Source organism: Canis lupus, chromosome 13, assembly GCF_003254725.2.
Source record: "Canis lupus dingo isolate Sandy chromosome 13, ASM325472v2, whole genome shotgun sequence".
NCBI classification, from domain to species: domain Eukaryota; kingdom Metazoa; phylum Chordata; class Mammalia; order Carnivora; family Canidae; genus Canis; species Canis lupus.
Genome location: NC_064255.1, coordinates 49,132,514 through 49,153,288, shown reverse-complemented (window position 1 = coordinate 49,153,288; position 20,775 = coordinate 49,132,514). Strand labels below are relative to the sequence as shown.

The 20,775-nt window shown below is 39.9% G+C and overlaps 1 protein-coding gene across 3 annotated transcripts; it reads right to left on the bottom strand.

Annotated features, from left to right (window-relative positions):
• Positions 1-1,226: 1,226 nt before the first annotated feature.
• On the bottom strand, positions 1,227-20,074 carry ARL9 (ADP ribosylation factor like GTPase 9). Of its 3 annotated transcripts, none has more exons than XM_025435537.3 (4): positions 19,614-20,074; positions 16,097-16,259; positions 13,292-13,467; positions 1,227-1,518 (listed from the first exon to the last, which is right to left on the bottom strand). In XM_025435537.3, the coding sequence occupies exons 1-4, from the start codon at positions 19,887-19,889 to the stop codon at positions 1,339-1,341; spliced, it is 795 nt and encodes a 264-aa protein (XP_025291322.1). In that variant the 5' UTR covers positions 19,890-20,074; the 3' UTR covers positions 1,227-1,338. The 3 variants fall into 3 exon arrangements, with proteins under 3 accessions (XP_025291322.1, XP_048949219.1, XP_025291323.1); XM_049093262.1 differs by having other exon boundaries at positions 19,896-20,028; XM_025435538.3 differs by lacking the exon at positions 19,614-20,074 and adding an exon at positions 19,205-19,358.
• Between the last annotated feature and the right edge of the window lie 701 nt (positions 20,075-20,775).

The window sequence follows — 20,775 nt, the reverse complement described above, 5'->3', positions numbered from 1 at the left end:
CCTGGCACTGGTTCCTACAGTTGGTTTCCACTCATGAAGCTCTGTTCCAATAAGTTGTTATTCTCTGTATTCTCTTGTTGGTCTCTTCAATCTTGGGAGTAGCAGTTTGCCTTGTGTTCTCCTAGAAGAGTTGTTTATTTTTCAGTCTGTTTAGCTTTTCACTTGTCATCAGAATGGAGTGGCAGCTTCTGAGCTTCTTACATGTTGACTAGAAAATGAAGTCCTTTTGTTTGTTTTTTTATTTTATTTTTTTTAAGATTTTATTTATTTATTCATAGAGACACACACAGAGAAAAAGGCAGAAACACAGGCAGAGGGAGAAGCGGGCTCCATGCAGGGAGCCAGACGTGGGACTCCATCCCAGGTCTCCAGGATCATGTCCTGTGGCTGCAGGTGGCGCTAAACCGCTGCGCCACTGGGGCTGCCCTGTTTGTTTTTTAAATCAAGACAAGACGCTAAGGATAAAAGTTGAATTTTAATCATGTTTGTAGGTAAATAGAGTTATCATAAAATATTTCTGGTGGGGATGCCTGCGTGGCTCAGCAGTTGAGCGTCTGCCTTCGGCTCAGGATTTGATCCTGAAGTCCCAGGATCAAGTCCCACATTGGGCTCTTTGCGTGGAGCCTGCTTCTCTCTCTGCCTCTCTCTCTTTCTGTCATGAATAAATAAATAAAATCTTAAAAAGAAATAGATGAAAAAAAAAAAAAAAAAAAAAAAAAAAAGAAATAGATGAAATAAACAGTCATCTGCCTTATCTTTAAAAAAATTCTGGTGAAGAAAGCTTATCTTTGTATAAAAACAAAATGCCAAGTTTTTAAAAATAAAATCTCCAAGTGTTCCTATTCTAGTGTATCAGGCTCCTAAAAGAGAAGTCTTTCCTGTATCTAAATGCCATTAATTCATATTTCCATAATCGTCCGATACTGCTTACTTTTCTCATTGCTTTATCTTGATATTTCTTTCCTTACAGTGTTAAATAAATCTTAAGGAAGAACACCTAGATTTTTACTTGAAAAGAGGTAGTTTATTAAAATATTTTAATATAAATCTCATGTCATTGAAAAACTACAAATGCTTTGAATGCTTAATGTTCACTTTAATTTTGTTGATGAAAATTCAAATCCCCCAAATATATTATTTTACCAATATTTTTAAAGTTCAAAATCTGAACATAGGCTCTTAATCAATTAACATTATCTTTGTATATATGTCACGCATTAAGAAAATAGGAAATGGCTTATTTTTTATTTGACAGCAGAAACCTTTGGCTTCAAACCTGTAATTCAACACTCCCTGGTGACATTTAGATCAAGAACTGCACAGTGGGCCTGGGCTTGGTCACTGCATATCTGCAGCCAGGTGTGCAATCAAGTCTTTGGCATCTTGCATGACAGAAGGGATTTCTGAGCCATTCTCAGTCACTTGGGTTCCAAACAAGAACATCTTCCTGTCATTTCCGACCTCAGACAATGCCAAAGCTTCATGGATATCTGTAATACGATAGGCTGCTTCAAGATCCTTCACCCAGAATAGAAAAGGATAGGACAAAGCTGGTTATTTTGCAATCCTTTTGGATAGATATATTTTTTACTCTCATTTATTGCTCTCAATGATCCCACCTCCATTTTAATGTGGAGGATATTGTGACCCCATTATTATGACTCCAGTGGTCGTCTGAATATAAAAATTTTAATCAGAATTATACCAGCAATGGGGCACCTGGCTGGCTTAGTTGGTAGAGCATGCAACTCTTGATCTTGGGGTTGTGAGTTTGAGCCCCATATAGGGTATAGAACTTACAAAAGAAAAAGAAAAAGGGCAGCAGAATTATACCAGGAGTTATGAGCTGTCATCAAAAAAGAATTTTTGGAATGAATTTAATCCACTCTAATACCTTTTTTTTTTTTTTTTTTTTTTAAGATTTTTTTTTTATTTATTTATTCATGATAGTCACAGAGGAGAGAGAGAGAGAGGCAGAGACACAGGCAGAGGGAGAAGCAGGCTCCATGCACCGGGAGCCCGACGTGGGATTCGATCCCGGGTCTCCAGGATCACGCCCTGGGCCAAAGGCAGGCGCCAAACCGCTGCGCCACCCAGGGATCCCCACTCTAATACCTTAATTAGTTTTCTAAACACTGTAGTCAATCTGCTTCTGTTTTCATTTTTCCATTTCTATTTTATTTATCCAAAATCATATTCAGTAGGATTTTTTAAATGAAATATAGTTGACACACAATGTTACATTAGTTTTAGACATACAACATAATAATTTGACAACTCAATGTCATTCTATGCTCACCACAAGTGTAGTTACCATCTGTCACCATACAATGCTATTACAATACCAATGATTATATTCCCTGTGCTATACCTTTCATCCTTGTGACTATTCATTCCATAACTGGAAGCCTATATCTCCTATTCCCCCCTCACTCTTTTTTGCCCATTCCCTTACCACTCTCTTCTCTGGCAACCATCAATTTGTTCTCTATATTTATGGGTCTATTTCTGCTTTTTGTTTGTTCTTTTGTTATCTACATTCCATTTATATATGGAATCAGATGGTATTTGTCTTTGTCTGACTCATTTCACTTAGCATAATACCCTCTAGGTCCACCCATGTTGTCACAAATGGTAAGATCTCATTCTTTTTTTACGGTGAATAATATTCCAATATATGTAAATATACTACATCTTCTTTACCCAATTTATCTGTTAATGGGCTTTTGGGTTGCTTCCACATCTTGGCTATTGTAAATAATGCTGCAATAAACACAGGGGTGCATATGCCTTTTGAATTGGTGTTTTAGTTTTGAGTAAATACTCAGTAGTGGAATAACTGGATCACACACTATTTCTGTTTTTAATTTTGTGAGGACCCACCATACTGTTTTCCACAGTGCCTGTACCAATTTACTTTCCCACCAACAATGCACAAGTGTCCTGTTTTCACACCCTCACCAACACTTATTTCTTGTCTTTCTGATTCTAGCCATTTTGACAAGTGTGAGGTGACAGAGATCTCACTTTGGTTTTGATTTGCATTTTCCTGATGATTAGTGGTGTGTTGAGCATCTTTTTCATGTGTCTCTTGGCCATCTGTAAGCCTTCTTTGGAGAAATGTCTGGTCATGTCTTCTGCCTATTTTTAATTGGACTACTTGTTTTTTTAATGTTGAGTTGTGTAAGTTCCTTACATATTTTGGATATTAAGTCCTTATCAAATATATATCATTGCCGGATATCTTTTCCCAATCAGTATTTACCTTTTTTTAAAAAAGATTTTATTTGAGAGAGAGAGATAGTGAGAGAGATCATGAGCAGGGGGGAGGGGCAGAGAGAGAAGCAGGTTCTCTGCTCAGCAGGGAACCCAACATGCAGCTCAATCCCAGGACCCCAGGATCATGATCTGAGCCAAAGGCAGATGCTTAACCGACTGAGCCACCAAGGCATCCCTTGCCTTTTGGTTTTGTTGATGGATTCCTTTGCTGTGCAGTAGCTTTTTATTTTTATGTAGTCCCAATAGTTTATTTTTGTCTTGTTTCCCTTGCCTCAGACATATCTAGAAAAATGTTTCTGGTGGTATCTGGCTGCAGTTGATAATTCAAGGTGTTGGTCATCCCAATATATTGCCTAAGATCAGAATTCATTTACTCTTAGAGTCTACAGTGACTTTAAACAGTGTTAATGGATCCAGTAATATGTGGACAATGTCTGAAAGTAATAAATTCACTTATTGGAGAGGAAAAAAATGAGGAGAATGCTGGATAAAAAGAGAGGTTCCTTGTAGTGATAAAAGCACATTGGGGATAGAGGGGTCTGGCTGGCTCAGTCATAGAGGATGCAACCCTTGATCACAGGGTCATGAGTTTGAGCCCCGCATTGGGTAGAATTTACTTAAAAAAAAAAAGTAAAAGTCAATGTGGTTTTTAAAAAAAGCACATCATGTATAAATAGTATGTTTATCTCATATTTGCATATTGTGCATTTATAGAATAGAGGTCATCACTCCAACAAGAGTAAAAACAGTAAGATGACTTTTAAAAGCTATAAATGAGACACCAAATGGCTCTGTTTAATTAATATGAGGAAGATAAGAGATACAAATTACAATAGAAGGCACTGATAAAGTAGACTATTAAAAATGGAAAACTATACAGGTGAGAAAAATGTGCAAAATGAGATCAGATGTAGGGAACTCAGAGACTTCATCAAAGGTAATAACATTCACATTATAGGGATCTTATTAGAAGAAGCACATAGTGAAGAGAGGACAAAAAAATTTATTTAAAGAAATAACAGCTGAAGATTTCCCTAATTTAAGCCAGGAAACAGATAGCCAGATCTAGGAGGCACAGAGATCCCCCAACAAAATCAACCAAGAAACACAGTGATTGTTTTCTAGTGATGCAGAATTTTAAAAGCAGCAAGAGAAAAGAAGACAGTTACATACAAAAGAAATCTCATAAGGCTATCAGCAGAAACTTTGCAGGCCAGAAGAGAGTGGCAGGATATATTCAAAGGGCTGAAAGAAAAATATCTACAACCAAGAGTATTCTATCCAACAAACCTATCATTCAGAATAGAGCCCTACAAGAAATGTTAAAGGGGATTCTTTGAGTGGAAAGGAAAGTAAGTAAGAGTAAGATAAGCAGGAAGCACAAAAGAAATACAAATAAGTAGATTTGTAAAAATCAGTCAAGGGACTCACAAAATAAAAGGATGTAAAGTATGACACCATATACCTAAACGTGGATCCATGGGGGAGAGGAGGAAAGAATGGTTTCAAACTTAAGTAACCATCAATTTAATACAGACTGCTATGTGTAGATGCTATATACAAACCTAATTGTAACCACAAATCAAAAACCAGTAATAGATACTGCAAAAAAGGGGATCCCTGGGTGGCTCAGCGGTTTGGTGCCTGCCTTTGGCCCAGGGCACGATCCTGGGGTCCCGGGATCGAGTCCCGTGTCGGGCTCCCGGCATGGAGCCTGCTTCTCCCTCTACCTGTGTCTCTGCCTCTCTCTATATATGTCTATCATGAATAAATAAATAAAATAAAAAATAAAATCTTAGATACTGCAAAGAATACAGAGAAAGGAAAGGAAGTATATCACTAAAAAAAAAAAGCCAGCAAACCATGTGAGAATAAGAGATCAGAGAACTACAAAAACAACCACAAAACAAGTAACAAAATGGCAAAAAATACATACCTATCATTACTTTGAACATAAATGGACTATATGCTCTGATCAAAAGACACAGAGTGGCAGAATGGATTAAAAAACAAGACCCATGCACGCCTGAGTAGCTCAGTTAAGCATCCAACTCTTGATTTTGGCTCAGGTCATGATCTCAGGGTTGAGAGAAGCAGCCCTGCATAGGGGTCCAGACTAGGCATGGAGCCTGCTTAAGATTCTTTCTCCTCCTGCCCCTCCTCCCTTCCCTTTCAAAAAAACAAAAACAAAAACAAAAACCCCCAAACCAAAAAAGCCTGAGACCTATATATATGCTGCCTACAAGAGATTCATTTTAGGAATGCCTGGCTGGCTCAGTCAGTAGAGCATGCAATCTTTGATCTCAAGGTTGTGAGTTCAAACTTCACACGGGGTGTAAGGTTTACTTTTAAAAAAAATAAAATTACCCTATGACTAGTAATCATGCTACTGGGTATTTTCCAAAAGAATAAGAAAACACTAATTCAAAGGGACACATGCACCTTTATGTTTATTGAAGCATTATTTACAGTTGTCCAACTATGGAAGCAACCCAAGTATCCATCAAAAATGGTTAAAGATGTGGTCGGTGTGTGCGCACGTGCACACACACACACATACACACAGTCAGAGAAAGACAAATACCATATGATTTCACTCCATGGAAAATTTAAGATACAAAAGAAAACAAACAAACAAAAAAAAAAACAGAAAAAGAGACATACCAAAAAACAAACTCTTAATTATAAAGAACAAACAGTTACCAGATGGGAGGTGAGTGGGGAGGAATGGGTGAAATGGGTGAAAGGATTAAGAGTATACTTACCTTGACAAGCACTGAGTAATATATGGAACTACTGAATCACTATATTATATACATGAAAGTAATGTTAACTACACTGGAATTAAATAAAATTTTAAAAATGTGGTGTTTAAAAAAATAAATGGAAAGCTGTATATAAAGAAGAGAACCATAAGCAAAGTAAAATAATAGCCAACAAGTTGCTGAAGAAGATATTCGTAATGCATATAAACAACAAAGGATTATTTCTTTCAAAAGATAAAGACCTCTACAACTCAAATAGGAAAAAATAAACACTCTAAACGAAATTTGGGAAAAGATATTGAAAGACAATTCACAGGGGCACCTGGGTGGCTCAGTCAGTTGAGCAACTGACTCTTGATTTCTGCTCGGGTCATGCATGATCTTGTGGTTGTGGGATTGAGCCTGACATCAGGCTCTGCACTGGGCATGGAGCCTGCCTGAGATTCTCTCTCCCTCTCCCCTGCCCTTTCCTCCTCTCTCATGCTTCCTCTCTCATTCTAAAAATAAGTAAATAAATAAAAGATAATTCACAGATGTGGAAATTAGTTTCAAAGAAAGAAATGAATTTGAAACTAATAACCAATGCACACCTGAAAAAAGGTTCCAGCTCACTAATAATTAAGGAAATGCAAATTAGAATAATGGGCTAAAATTTTAGCTCTATTAGATTGGCGAAAATGAAAAAGTTGGACAATATCAAGTATTGAGAAGGATGTGGAGCTGCAAAAATCTGTCATATTCGTTGGTGGAAAAATAAATTGGTGCAATATCTTTGGAAAGCAACTTAGTAAGATCTAGTAAAACTGAATATGTAGGGATCCCTGGGTGGCGCAGCGGTTTGGCGCCTGCCTTTGGCCCAGGGCGCGATCCTGGAGACCCGGGATCGAATCCCACATCAGGCTACCGGTGCATGGAGCCTGCTTCTCCCTCTGCCTTTGTCTCTGGCGCTCTCTGTCTCCCAGTCTTTCATGAATAAATAAATAAATAAAATCTTAAAAAAAAAAACAAATAAAATCTTTAAAAAAAAAAACTGAATATGTACAAATCTGAAAACCTAGCAATTCCTCTTTTAGATGTATGCACTAGAGAAATGTTGAGACACATCTACAAAGAGACACATACATGAAGGTTCACTGTAGCACTGTTTATGACAACAAACGATTGGAAATAATCCAAAATACCCAGCAAATCTCTCAATAGTAACTCTGAACGTGAACGGGCTTAATGACCCCATCAAAAGGCGCAGGGTTTCAGACTGGATAAAAAAGAAGGACCCATCCATTTGCTGTCTACAAGAGACTCATTTTAGACAGAAGGACGCCTACAACCTGAAAATAAAAGGTTGGAGAACCATTTACCATTTGAATGGTCCTCAAAAGAAAGCAGGGGTAGCCATCCTTATATCAGATAAACTAAAATTTACCCCGAAGACTGTAGTGAGAGATGAAGAGGGACACTATATCATACTTAAAGGATCTATCCAATAAGAGGACTTAACAATCCTCAATATATATGCCCCGAATGTGGGAACTGCCAAATATATAAATCAATTATTAACCAAAGTGAAGAAATACTTAGATAATAATACATTTATACTTGGTGACTTCAATCTAGCTCTTTCTATACTCGATAGGTCTTCTAAGCACAACATCTCCAAAGAAACGAGAGCTTTAAATGATACACTACACCAGATGGATTTCACAGATATCTACAGAACTTTACATCCAAACTCAACTGAATACACATTCTTCTCAAGCGCACATGGAACTTTCTCCAGAATAGACCACATACTGGGACACAAATCAGGTCTGAACCGATACCAAAAGATTGGGATCGTCCCCTGCATATTCTCAGACCATAATGCCTTGAAATTAGAACTAAATCACAACAAGAAGTTTGGAAGGACCTCAAACACGTGGAGGTTAAGGACCATCCTGCTAAAAGATGAAAGGGTCAACCAGGAAATTAAGGAAGAATTAAAAAGATTCATGGAAACTAATGAGAATGAAGATACAACTATTCAAAATCTTTGGGATGCAGCAAAAGCAGTCCTAAGGGGGAAATACATCGCAATACAAGCATCCATTCAAAAACTGGAAAGAACTCAAATACAAAAGCTAACCTTACACATAAAGGAGCTAGAGAAAAAACAGAAAATAGATCCTACACCCAGGAGAAGAAGAGAGTTAATAAAGATTCGAGCAGAACTCAGCGAAATCGAGACCAGAAGAACTGTGGAACAGATCAACAGAACCAGGAGTTGGTTCTTTGAAAGAATTAATAAGATCGATAAACCATTAGCCAGCCTTATTAAAAAGAAGAGAGAGAAGACTCAAATTAATAAAATCATGAATGAGAAAGGAGAGATCACTACCAACACCAAGGAAATACAAACGATTTTAAAAACATATTATGAACAGCTATACGCCAATAAATTAGGCAATCTAGAAGAAATGGACGCATTCCTGGAAAGCCACAAACTACCAAAACTGGAACAGGAAGAAATAGAGAACCTGAACAGGCCAATAAACAGGGAGGAAATTGAAGCAGTCATCAAAAACTTCCCAAGACACAAAAGTCCAGGGCCAGATGGCTTCCCAGGGGAATTCTATCAAACGTTTAAAGAAGAGACCATACCTATTCTACTAAAGCTGTTTGGAAAGATAGAAAGAGATGGAGTACTTCCAAATTTGTTCTATGAGGCCAGCATCACCTTAATTCCAAAACCAGACAAAGACCTCACCAAAAAGGAGAATTACAGACCAATATCCCTGATGAACATGGATGCAAAAATTCTCAACAAGATACTGGCCAATAGGATCCAAAAGTACATTAAGAAAATTATTCACCATGACCAAGTAGGATTTATCCCTGGGACACAAGGCTGGTTCAACACCCGTAAAACAATCAATGTGATTCATCATATCAGCAAGAGAAAAACCAAGAACCATATGATCCTCTCATTAGATGCAGAGAAAGCATTTGACAAAATACAGCATCCATTTCTGATCAAAACTCTTCAGAGTGTAGGGATAGAGGGAACATTCCTCAACATCTTAAAAGCCATCTATGAAAAGCCCACAGCAAATATCCTTCTCAATGGGGAAGCACTGGGAGCCTTTCCCCTAAGATCAGGAATAAGACAGGGATGTCCACTCTCACCACTGCTATTCAACATAGTACTGGAAGTCCTAGCCTCAGCAATCAGACAACAAAAAGACATTAAAGGCATTCAAATTGGCAAAAAAGAAGTCAAACTCTCCCTCTTCGCCGATGACATGATACTCTACATAGAAAACCCAAAAGTCTCCACCCCAAGATTGCTAGAACTCATACAGCAATTTGGCAGCGTGGCAGGATACAAAATCAATGCCCAGAAGTCAGTGGCATTTCTATACACTAACAATGAGACTGAAGAAAGAGAAATTAAGGAGTCAATCCCATTTACAATTGCACGCAAAAGCATAAGATACCTAGGAATAAACCTAACCAAAGATGTAAAGGATCTATACGCTCAAAACTATAGAACACTTCTGAAAGAAATGGAGGAAGACACAAAGAGATGGAAAAATATTCCATGCTCATGGATTGGCAGAATTAATATTGTGAAAATGTCAATGTTACCCAGGGCAATATACACGTTTAATGCAATCCCTATCAAAATACCATGGACTTTCTTCAGAGAGTTAGAACAAATTATTTTAAGATTTGTGTGGAATCAGAAAAGACCCCGAATAGCCAGGGGAATTTTAAAAAAGAAAACCATTATCTGGGGGCATCACAATGCCAGATTTCAGGTTGTACTACAAAGCTGTGGTCATCAAGACAGTGTGGTACTGGCACAAAAACAGACACATAGATCAATGGAACAGAAGAGAGAACCCAGAAGTGGACCCTGAACTTTATGGTCAACTAATAAAGACTATCCATTGGTACTGGCACAAAAACAGACACATAGATCAATGGAACAGAAGAGAGAACCCAGAAGTGGACCCTGAACTTTATGGTCAACTAATAAAGACTATCCATTGGAAGAAAGACAGTCTCTTCAATAAATGGTGCTGGGAAAATTGGACATCCACATGCAGAAGAATGAAACTAGACCACTCTCTTTCACCATACACAAAGATACTCAAAATGGATGAAAGATCTAAATGTGAGACAAGATTCCATCAAAATCCTAGAGAAGAACACAGGCAACACCCTTTTTGAACTCGGCCACAGTAACTTCTTGCAAGATACATCCACGAAGGCAAAAGAAACAAAAGCAAAAATGAACTATTGGGACTTCATCAAAATAAGAAGCTTTTGCACAGCAAAGGATACAGTCAACAAAACTAAAAGACAACCTACAGAATGGGAGAAGATATTTGCAAATGACATATCAGATAAAGGGCTAGTTTCCAAGATCTATAAAGAACTTATTAAACTCAACACCAAAGAAACAATCCAATCATGAAATGGGCAAAAGACATGAAGAGAAATCTCACAGAGGAAGACATAGACATGGCCAACATGCATATGAGAAAATGCTCTGCATCACTTGCCATCAGGGAAATACAAATCAAAACCACAATGAGATACCACCTCACACCAGTGAGAATGAGGAAAATTAACAAGGCAGGAAACCACAAATGTTGGAGGGGATGCGGAGAAAAGGGAACCCTCTTACACTGTTGGTGGGAATGTGAACTGGTGCAGCCACTCTGGAAAACTGTGTGGAGGTTCCTCAAAGAGTTAAAAATAGACCTGCCCTACGACCCAGCAATTGCACTGTTGGGGATTTACCCCAAAGATACAGATGCAATGAAATGCCGGGACACCTGCACGCCGATGTTTATAGCAGCAATGTCCACAATAGCCAAACTGTGGAAGGAGCCCCGGTGTACATCGAAAGATGAATGGATAGAGAAGATGTGGTTTATGTATACAATGGGATATTACTCAGCTATTAGAAATGACAAATACCCACCATTTGCTTCAACGTGGATGGAACTGGAGGGTATTATGCTGAGTGAAGTAAGTCAGAGAAGGACAAACATTATATGTTCTCATTCATTTGGGGAATATAAATAATACTGAAAGGGAATATAAGGGAAGGGAGAAGAAATGTGTGGGAAATATCAGAAAGGGAGACAGAACGTAAAGACTGCTAACTCTGGGAAATGAAGTAGGGGTGGTAGAAGGGGAGGAGGGCAGGGGGTGGGAGTGAATGGGTGACGGGCACTGGGGGTTATTCTGTATGTTGGTAAATGGAACACCAATAAAAAATAAAAATAAATAAAAAAATACTAAATATTAAAAAAAAAAAAAAACCAAAATACCCAGCAAGAAAACATTAAAATTGTGGTATATTCATGCAATGGAATACTATACAGCTCACTTACATGTACCATGGTCTTTGTAGTTTTTTGTATTTAAAATGTTCCAGTTTAAAACAAAACAAAAAACAAAACAAAAGCTCCAGCCCTTATTTTAAATATAATCTGCTCTGCTTCTCCCTCTGCCTCTCTCTCTCTCTCTGTGACTATCATAAATAAATAAAAGTTTAAAAAAAAAAAAAAAGGGATCCCTGAGTGGCGCAGCGGTTTAGTGCCTGCCTTTGGCCCGGCATGATCCTGGAGACCCGGGATCGAATCCCACGTCGGGCTCCCGGTGCATGGAGCCTGCTTCTCCCTCTGCCTCTCTCTCTCTCTCTCTGTGACTATCATAAATAAATACAAGTTAAAAAAAATAAATATAATCTGCTGGACTAGCTTCTATTCTGGACTGTAATATACGCCCTCTTTTAAGTCATCATTTGTAATTACTTAATTTACAGCCATAAACATTCTCCCTTAGAAGTAGTGGAAGAATAAAGTTCCCTAATGATTGGCAATCTTAGCAACTGAAAGAGGGGCTTTAATATCACAATGTTATAAACGTTTTGTTTTTTTAATTTTTTATTGTGGCAAAATACACAAACAAAATTTACCACCTTAACCATGATGAGTTTACGGTTCAGTATATTCACATTATACATGAGTGTATGGTTCAGTATATTCACAGTATTGTGCAACCATCTACCTCCAGAAGTCTTCATCTTGCAAAACTGAAACTTTATACCAACAAAATAACTCCCATTTCTCCTTCCCCCAATTTTTTTTTTTTAAGGATTTTATTTATTTATTCACAAGAGACACAGAGAGAGAGAGAGCGGCAGAGACACAGGCAGAGGGAGAAGCAGGCTCTATGCAGGGAGCATGACGTGGGACTTGATCCTGGGTCTCCAGGATCATGCCCTGGGCTGAAGGTGGCCCTAAACCGCTGAGCCACCTGGGCTGCCCTCCTTCCCCCAAGGCAACCATCACCAATATAAACTTTGTACCCATTAAACAATGACTCCTCCTTCTCCTCTCCTTCCATTCCCTGGTAACCTCTAATTCACTGTCTCTATGAATTTGACTACTCCAGTACCTCATAAATGTAGAATCATACAATACTTGTTATTTCATTACTGGCTTATTTCACTTAGCATAATGTCCTCAAGGTTATCCATATTATAAGCATGTGTCAGAATGTCCTTTTTTAAGGCTGAATGATATCCCATGGTATGTATATATCATGTTTTGTTTATCCATTCATCCATGGAGGGACACTTGGGTTGCTTCTACCTTGTGGCTATCATGAATAATTCTACTGTGAACATGGATGTAGGAGTATCAATATGAGTTCCTGCTTTCAAATCTGTTGAGTATATACCTAGACGTGGAATTGCTGGATCATATGGGAGTTCTAATTTTAGTTTTTTAAGGAACTGCCATACTGTCTTCTAAAGTGGCTGCACCATTATACATTCCCAATGACACTACAGGTTCCAATTTCTCCATGGTTGTTTAATATTGTTTATGTGTGTGAAATAAATTCAGGTCAGGTTAACTGATCTAAAACAAACTATTTCTTTACATATGGTAGACACTCAAATATTTTATTGAAATCAATTCAACCATCAGTAAATGTTTATTGAATTAAATTCAACATGTATTTGTTGAATTTCTACTATGCTGGTTCAGTATACCAGGTATTATAAGGGACACAAAGATGAATAATGGTCTTTATTCTCAGGGAGTTTATAATTCAGTAGATCTAACAAGTATAAACTAAACTGAATGTATTGCATATTGTTAAATATCTAGGTATTAGAGGTAGACATTTCTTTATTAATTATAAAACTATTGAGTACAACTTATATTTGCACAGATTTTTACCTGTTTGTTTGCAAACACAACCAGAGGAAGGATTGGGTTTGTTCCAATTAATTGATGAAGGTGTTTCTTAGCTTCAGGCAATCTGTTGTGATCTGCTGAATCCACCACAAAGATCAGCAGCAATCCTCTGGACAGGTACATTTCCCAATAAGAACGGAAAGGTTCACTGCCACCAACTACAGAGAAGAGTAGAGAAAGAAGACACCAAAAACATTGTAGAAGCATCCACTAAGGAGGCAGGAAAGGCACTTTTAGATAACTTCCAAACACCGGACAGGTGTTCTGGTAAAATACCACTGTGTTAGAGTGTATCCAATTCTGAGAATGACTGGAGACATGCTACTGGGGAAATTGGCTGGCAGAAATATCTACCCTCCGTAAGTGGTGTAATCATTCTGGAACACAAAGGATCAGCATAAAGACACTAGACACTCACCTTCTGGTCTGTAACACACATTGGCCATGTGGGCCGCTGTCTATCCATTAAGCTCAGAAAATGGGAGTAGGTTACTAAAATAATTCAAGGTGGTGGGTTAAAACACATCTTTCTCTAAAATAAATTTGAAATGGACTGAATTCACTGGCCAGCCTCACTTGCACAGTCGTTTTCCTTTGTCAAAATCCCAGAACTAATTTATCCTGTTAACATTGCACTAAGAGTTAATATGATCCTGTAGGCATTAAGGAATACTTGCCTCAGAAAAAAATGCCTTTAGGTTATTTCATTTTGCTGATTCTTCCCAGAAGAAACTTACTGGCAATGATAATAACATATACACAATGAACTGAGTTTTTATTTTTCTCCTAGACCAGAGGTTGGTAACCCATGGCCCACAGTCTAAATCTGGCCCGCTGCCTGTTTTTGTAGCCCATGGACAAAGAATGGATTTTTCAGGGAAAAAAGAAAGAGTAAATTCCATGGCATGTGAACATCATATTGCATTTGGATTTCAGTGTCTACAACATAAAGTTTTATCAGAACACAGACATATGGACTTGTTCGCATATTGTCTATGGCCACTTCCATATTACAACAGAGTTTAGTAGTTGCATAGAGACCATGTGGTCCCCAAAGCCTAAATTAGTGCTACCTAACCCTTTACAGAAAATTTTCAAGACCACTATTTTAGGAATTTAAACAAAACATTTAAAATACTACCAGGAAAGGGTCTTGATTTGCCTGTCCTTTGTTTCCTTTTTACAGAACTAGGCTAATTCCCTAAAAAGTATTTTGTGTTATTAACTTTTTAAAAGAATGTTGTATAATCTAAGTCATATAGTTTTAATATATTTAGTTTAAGGATGAATGAACATTTGAGTTGTTCCTCATTTTTTTTGTGACACATGACATTTCACTCATATAGGGGTTTTTACCTTTTTGTTATTAACTTCTAACTTAACTACAATGTAGTCAAACAACATGGTTTGTATGATGCCCCTTCTCTAAAAAATTGAAGACTTGGTGTATGGTCCACTAGGTGGTCATTTTTGGTAAGTGTTCCATGAGTATTTGAGAACACATGTATTTTAGCTTTGGGATGTAACTAAAATTGTCTAAGAGGGTAATCTTATATTGTCCACTGGGTGAAACTTGTTGCTTTTGTTCAGATTCTGTGTATCTTTGCTGATTTTTTTCCTCTTTGATTCTATTAATAATTGACAATATGTTGAAATCTCTCACTCCAATGGTAGATATGTCCATTTGTTTCCCCAAGCTGGATTCTTCCTTTCTTTTCATTCCTTCATTCCTTCCTTCTTTTCTTTTCACTTTTTATATTTTGAGACTATTTTCTTAGCTATTTGGTTAAAATTATTATTTATTCTACATCTTCTGAACAAATTAAAACCTCTATTCCTAATAATGTTGTTAGCTGAAAGATTTGCCTACACATTTACCAAATTATCTGCCCATATTTTCTTTTTTTAATTGGATGAAAGCAAAAATAAAAAGGTGATTGCAGTAATCTAAGTGAGAGATGGTATAGGTTTTAACTCAAATAGGTACAGTATATAAGAATATAATTAATGAATCTAAGATTTGTTTTAGAGGTAGAAAAATTCATAGTGTTTTGTTTGTGTAGTGGAGGTGGGGGTGCAAAAGAAGAAATCAAGGGTGACTCATAGTTTTCTGGCTTGAGTAACATGAGGAGCCCTTTACTGACCAGTAGATTATAGGGAAAGGAACAGATATGGAGATAAATGAAACATTTTGAGTATTTTAGGTTTGAGAGGCCAATTAGATACCCAGATGAAGATGTCAGCTGATATTTGGCTGGACAGATAAATTTGGAAGTCATTAGCATATTGATGGTATTTAAGGCCAATAAGGATCGATAAAATCATCCAAGGAGAGAGTGTAAAGAGAACAGAATCTAATGCAACTTTGGGGAAGAGCAGTATTTAGAAAGATGACAACTCCAGAATTACTTTAGTGTAGAGACGTCTGGGCTGCCCTCTGGTTACAAAAAGAGGTTTGGGGCTTATTTATAGAAATATGCTGTATTTACTTAGATTGAATGTTTATTGGAGGTAGTAAGGGAAGAGAGAGGCTATTATAGGTGGGAGTGCTTACAGCCTTTCTTGCAGCTAGCTCCCTTTTATGCCAGCACTGTAAAAAGGAGGAAATAAGAATAGAGGGTTATTTCCTCCACACTGCTCTATTAAACTATATATGCATTCAAAAGTGTAGGGAAACCTGACTCAGTGTCACTTTGTCATAAGGGTGCAATGTTGCTAATAGTATTTCTGCATTATGGTATAACAAGATGAGCCCCTCTCCTGTTACTAATGAGAAGGAGGGCTTACTCTCCAGGAACTCCATTTGGCTATCTTCAGTGTTAATGCATACTGCGTTGAAACCTTGGGTGGGTGCCACACTGTGCTGGACTCTGTTTAAAGCTAGAGAGTGGAGAACACTGGTCTTTCCTGCTCCATCCAGGCCCAACACAAGGATCTGCTTATTCTTCTCCTGTGAAAACAAAAGGCAAATCAATAAACCTATGCAACCAGGGCCTTGTTTTCCTGGCTTCTGGCTCCTGGCAGTGGGCTTGCCTGTGTTAGGACACAATAATAATTGTGGAATTGTAAACCAGAGCAAAACTTCACAAAACCAGAGCAAAACTTCATGAGATATTTAACATGTCTAGGGGCACCTGGCTAGCTCAGTTAGTAGAGCATGGGACTCTTGCTTTTGGGGTCATGAGTTCAAGCCCCACATTGGGCATAGAGCTCACTTAAAAAAAACTTAATAGATCCAGTTTGTATTTTATAATCAACCATTAGTTATGTGGTATTAATCATACCGCACCCCTCCATCCTCCAACTAGAGAGGTGATAATCAGTCAAATATAGGCTTTATATATAGTCTATATATATATGTCATAGGAGGTACCATAGATTACAGGATCAATTTTCAGACTTCACTTTGCTTCTTGAGTTTATATCCACTGGGGATTGCACCAGAATTTAGTTTTTTGTTTGGGATCTTGGGACTTCTAAGGTTCAAGTACTAACTATGCCATTCAGCATGTAAGCATCTAAGGTCTCATATTATTGATCTGTTTTCTTTTGCCAATTAGATCACTAACTAGATTAAAAGATTTTAGGGCAAGATTCCCCTTGTATATTTTTTAATATAAATATCATGATTAAATGAAAAGGGCTAAGGTTACAGAAATTGTTAAATCGGTTCCAATCACAAATGAACACTTATTTTAGAACCTGATGTTAAATCTGTTGAACTTGACATAAGCTTTAAAAAGAAGCATTCCATCAACATACTAGAACTAGAAATTTTTATGACAGGTGATTGAGAGACAAGAAAGCTGGGCTGGTATGAAAAGTTCAGAGTACTCAGAAAGGTGGCTTTTAGTGTGCAAAATTTAATATGAACAGTAACAAATGACCAACAATACATTAGTCAGGTTTGCCACAGGAATTAAATTCTACTGCCCGGGAACCTGGGTGGCTTAGTTGTTGAGCGTCTGCCTTTGGCTTGGATTGTGATCCCAGAGTCCCTGTATCAAGTCCCACATCGGGCTCCCCATGGGAAACCTGCTTCTCCCTCTGCTTATGTCTCTGCCTCTCTCTCTGTGTATCTCATGAATGAATAAATAAAATCTTTTAAAAAAGAATTCTACTTCCCAAACTGCCTATTGAAGATGTTTCTCATGCACAAAACACAATTGTCTTCGACATTGGTTTAGAAATAACAATAATCATTTACATTTATACTTGAACACTAAATGCTGACATGAGACTTAGACTGGGTTTCTGGCAAAAAATGAATTTTTTTTCACTGTCCCACATTTTCTTTTTTTGAAAATAAGATCTAGCGCAGCCCTGGTGGTGCAGTGGTTTAGCACCACCTGCAGCCCAGGGCGTGATCCTGGAGACCTGGGATGGAGTCCCACATCAGGCTCCCTGCATGGTGCCTGCTTCTCCCTCTGCCTGGGTCTCTGCCTCTCTTTCTCTAGCTGTGTCTCTATGAATAAACAAATAAAATCTTAAAAAAAAAAAAAAAAAGAAAAGAAAAGAAGATCTATGTGAAAGTAAGACGTTTGAAGGTCTGGTCTAATAGGGTCTTATATAGAGAATGTGATTTATGAAAACTGTTTCATGAATAACAGAATTAGAAAAAGTACATGTTTGTTTTGGGAGTTCTTAATGCCTCTTAAACCAAATGGTAGTTCTATAGTTATTTCCTATCTCCATCCCCATGTCCTCCCATCTGCATCTAGATGTTATAGTGTCCTTCTGGGAGTGTGATGGTGAGGAAGAGTAACTTGATGGACAGAGAATACTTCATAGAATGACTTAAAATGGCTGTAAGGTCCACGTCTTATCCCCTCCTTACTGTCTCCACCAATGGCTCCACTCAAGGCTACCCCAACATATTTCATCAACTCCAAGATGCACTCCTCCCCCTATTTTAACATCTCTGAAATGAGGATTTTACAATTCATGGTGCGTCATTTTTGAGAGAGAGAGAGAGAGAGAGAGAGAGAGAGACAATGCACTTGTGAGAGCAAGGGTGGAGGGAGTGGCAGAGGGAGAGGGAGAGAGAATCTCAAGCAGACTCCCCTTGAGCTGGGAGCCCCAGGTGGACTTGATCTCAGAATCCTGAGATCATGACCCAAGCCAAAATTAAGAGTCAGATGCTTAACCGACTGAGCTACCCAAGTATGTCATAGTTTGATTGGCAGCCTGTTTTTTTCTCAGTGGTAATAAAATAATGGTATCTAAGATCCTATGAAATATGAGTAAAAACCGTTCCTTACTCTTTCCAACCACATGGCTGTCCCTACTCTAGCCTATATAGAAATTCCACAGTCACTGATGTTTGTCATTTTACTTAATTTTTTTAGCAACACGCAGGCTAAAATACATTTTCTCATCTCTTAAGAAAAACTAGGATTATGGTTAAGCCAAAAGTCCTGACACAATTTGTGATTTTGAACACCAATGTTCCCTGTCAAAAGTCATTCTTTTAATGATACCTGGATCTATAATAATCTGTGTTTTATCAGAGATCAAATAGGAGTTAATAATTCAAATTGTTTAGAACCTGAAAGCAGCTGTGAGCTCAGGAACACCAGGAGCAAGAAGCCTATTAAGTTGATCCAAACAATGTCCGTTTTTTCCCTTTTTATCCTTCACCCCCTCAATTTTTTAACTCTGGTAAAATACACATAGTATAAAATTTACTATCTTACTCATTATTAAGCATACAATTCAGTGGTATTAGATACATTCACAACGCTGTGCAACCACCACCCCCATCCATCTCCACGACTTTTCATCTTGTAAGAAACTCTGTAGTCACTAATTCCCCCATTCTCCCCACCCCCACCCCACCCTCAGCCTCCAGCAACCACCAGTTCTACTCCACGCGATTCTGACCGCTCTGGGCACCTCGTGTAAGTAGTACAATAGGTATCTTTTTGTGATCGCGGGGCCTGGTTTCCGAGGCGTCTCCGCTATAACCTGGCGACCACTCCTCTGGGCGCTGCTGGTCCGATAAACAATGGAAGCAGTGACCCCGGAGGAGGTCCGGCCCCAAAACACAGCGCACGAACCCCGGAACCCTGCCGGTCGTGCCCCGGGACGCAGTGTCGGGAAGGGGCTCAGACCGAGCAGGCGTGCGCCTCGGGCTGCGGGGGGCGCCTCGGGGCGGGCGGGGGGCGCGGGGTGAGGGCAGGGCGGGGGGCCGGGGAAGGCGCTGGCGCGGGTCCCGCCGAGCTGGCCGAGCTGGCCGGGCACCGCCGCTGCCATCCTCCGGGGACACCGCTTCCCTCCCGCGCGGCCGGCGCCGGTCCCTTACCGGCGGCTCCAGCGGGGGCCTCGCCAAGGCGCCGTTGTCCTTCTCGGTCTCCTCTGTTGTCCCCTTAGGATGCTCCTTCTCTTTCACCGTCTCCCGCTCTTTCCTCTTTTCCTCCTCTTTACCGTTACTTTTCTCCCCCTTCCCTTTGTCTCTCCCCCTTTCCTTTTCTTTTCCCTTCACTTTCTCCTTCTCCACCTCCTTCTTTTTCTCCTCCTTTCCTTTTTCCCGAATTTTCTCTTTCTCCGGCTCCTTCCCCTTCTTCTTCCCCTTCTCCATCCTTACCGCCCTAACTCCCTTCCCTCCGAGGGCGCGCCCGCGCGCGGGGGACGGGCCCTGGGTCCCGGCAGGTGTGACCCCGCGGCGGACGCGGGCGGAGACGTAGGGCCCCGCGGCGCAGACAGGCCCGCGGTCACTAGGCGGCGAGGCCCCTCCCAGGGCTGCCGCCGGGCATCTCCCGCCCGCTAGCGGGGGCTGCGGCGCCGCAGGCTCGCCGAATCCGGGGCGGGGGCGGGGGCGGGGCTAGAGGAAGCGCCGACCCCGGGAATGGCGGGGGGCAGCCGCCGGGGAGGCGGGAGAGCCCCGCGGGGCTCACCTCCCGGGCCGGGAAAAGCGCCCAAGGCGACACTTCCTCGGGAGGTCGCACTACGGCACGATCCCCTGGGGTCGGTCGCGGTGTCTCAGGCCTCCGAGGCCGGCCCAGGTCCTGGCGGCTCACCTCTCCCACATCATCCCAAAGCCGCCGGCCCACCTGCCTCCCACGGGAAGAACCCTTGAGCCAAGGTCCAGGGCGTCCCCCGTCCTCTGGGATCCCGCAACACGGACCCCCGCCTCTCCCGGCCAGTAGCGTTGGCTATCCTCCCGCCCTCCGTCTAGTGTTAACGCATTAGGAGAGCCTAGAGGCTGTTATCCAGGAGCCTTAAGGAAAGAGAAAACTGGAACGGTTGCCTTATCTTAAATTCCCGCTACATGTAGCTTAAACAAAGATTACCTGGAGATTAAATCAGCAGTCGACCCGTAACACGGATCCTAGTAATGCTGGGTATTAAAACTACAGCTAAACAAAATGGTCACCACCCAATGTTCTCATGTCAGGTACCCACGGAGCTTTTCAAAGGTGGTGTGACACTTCTTAAACTGGTTAAGTGTATGGATGTTTATTTTT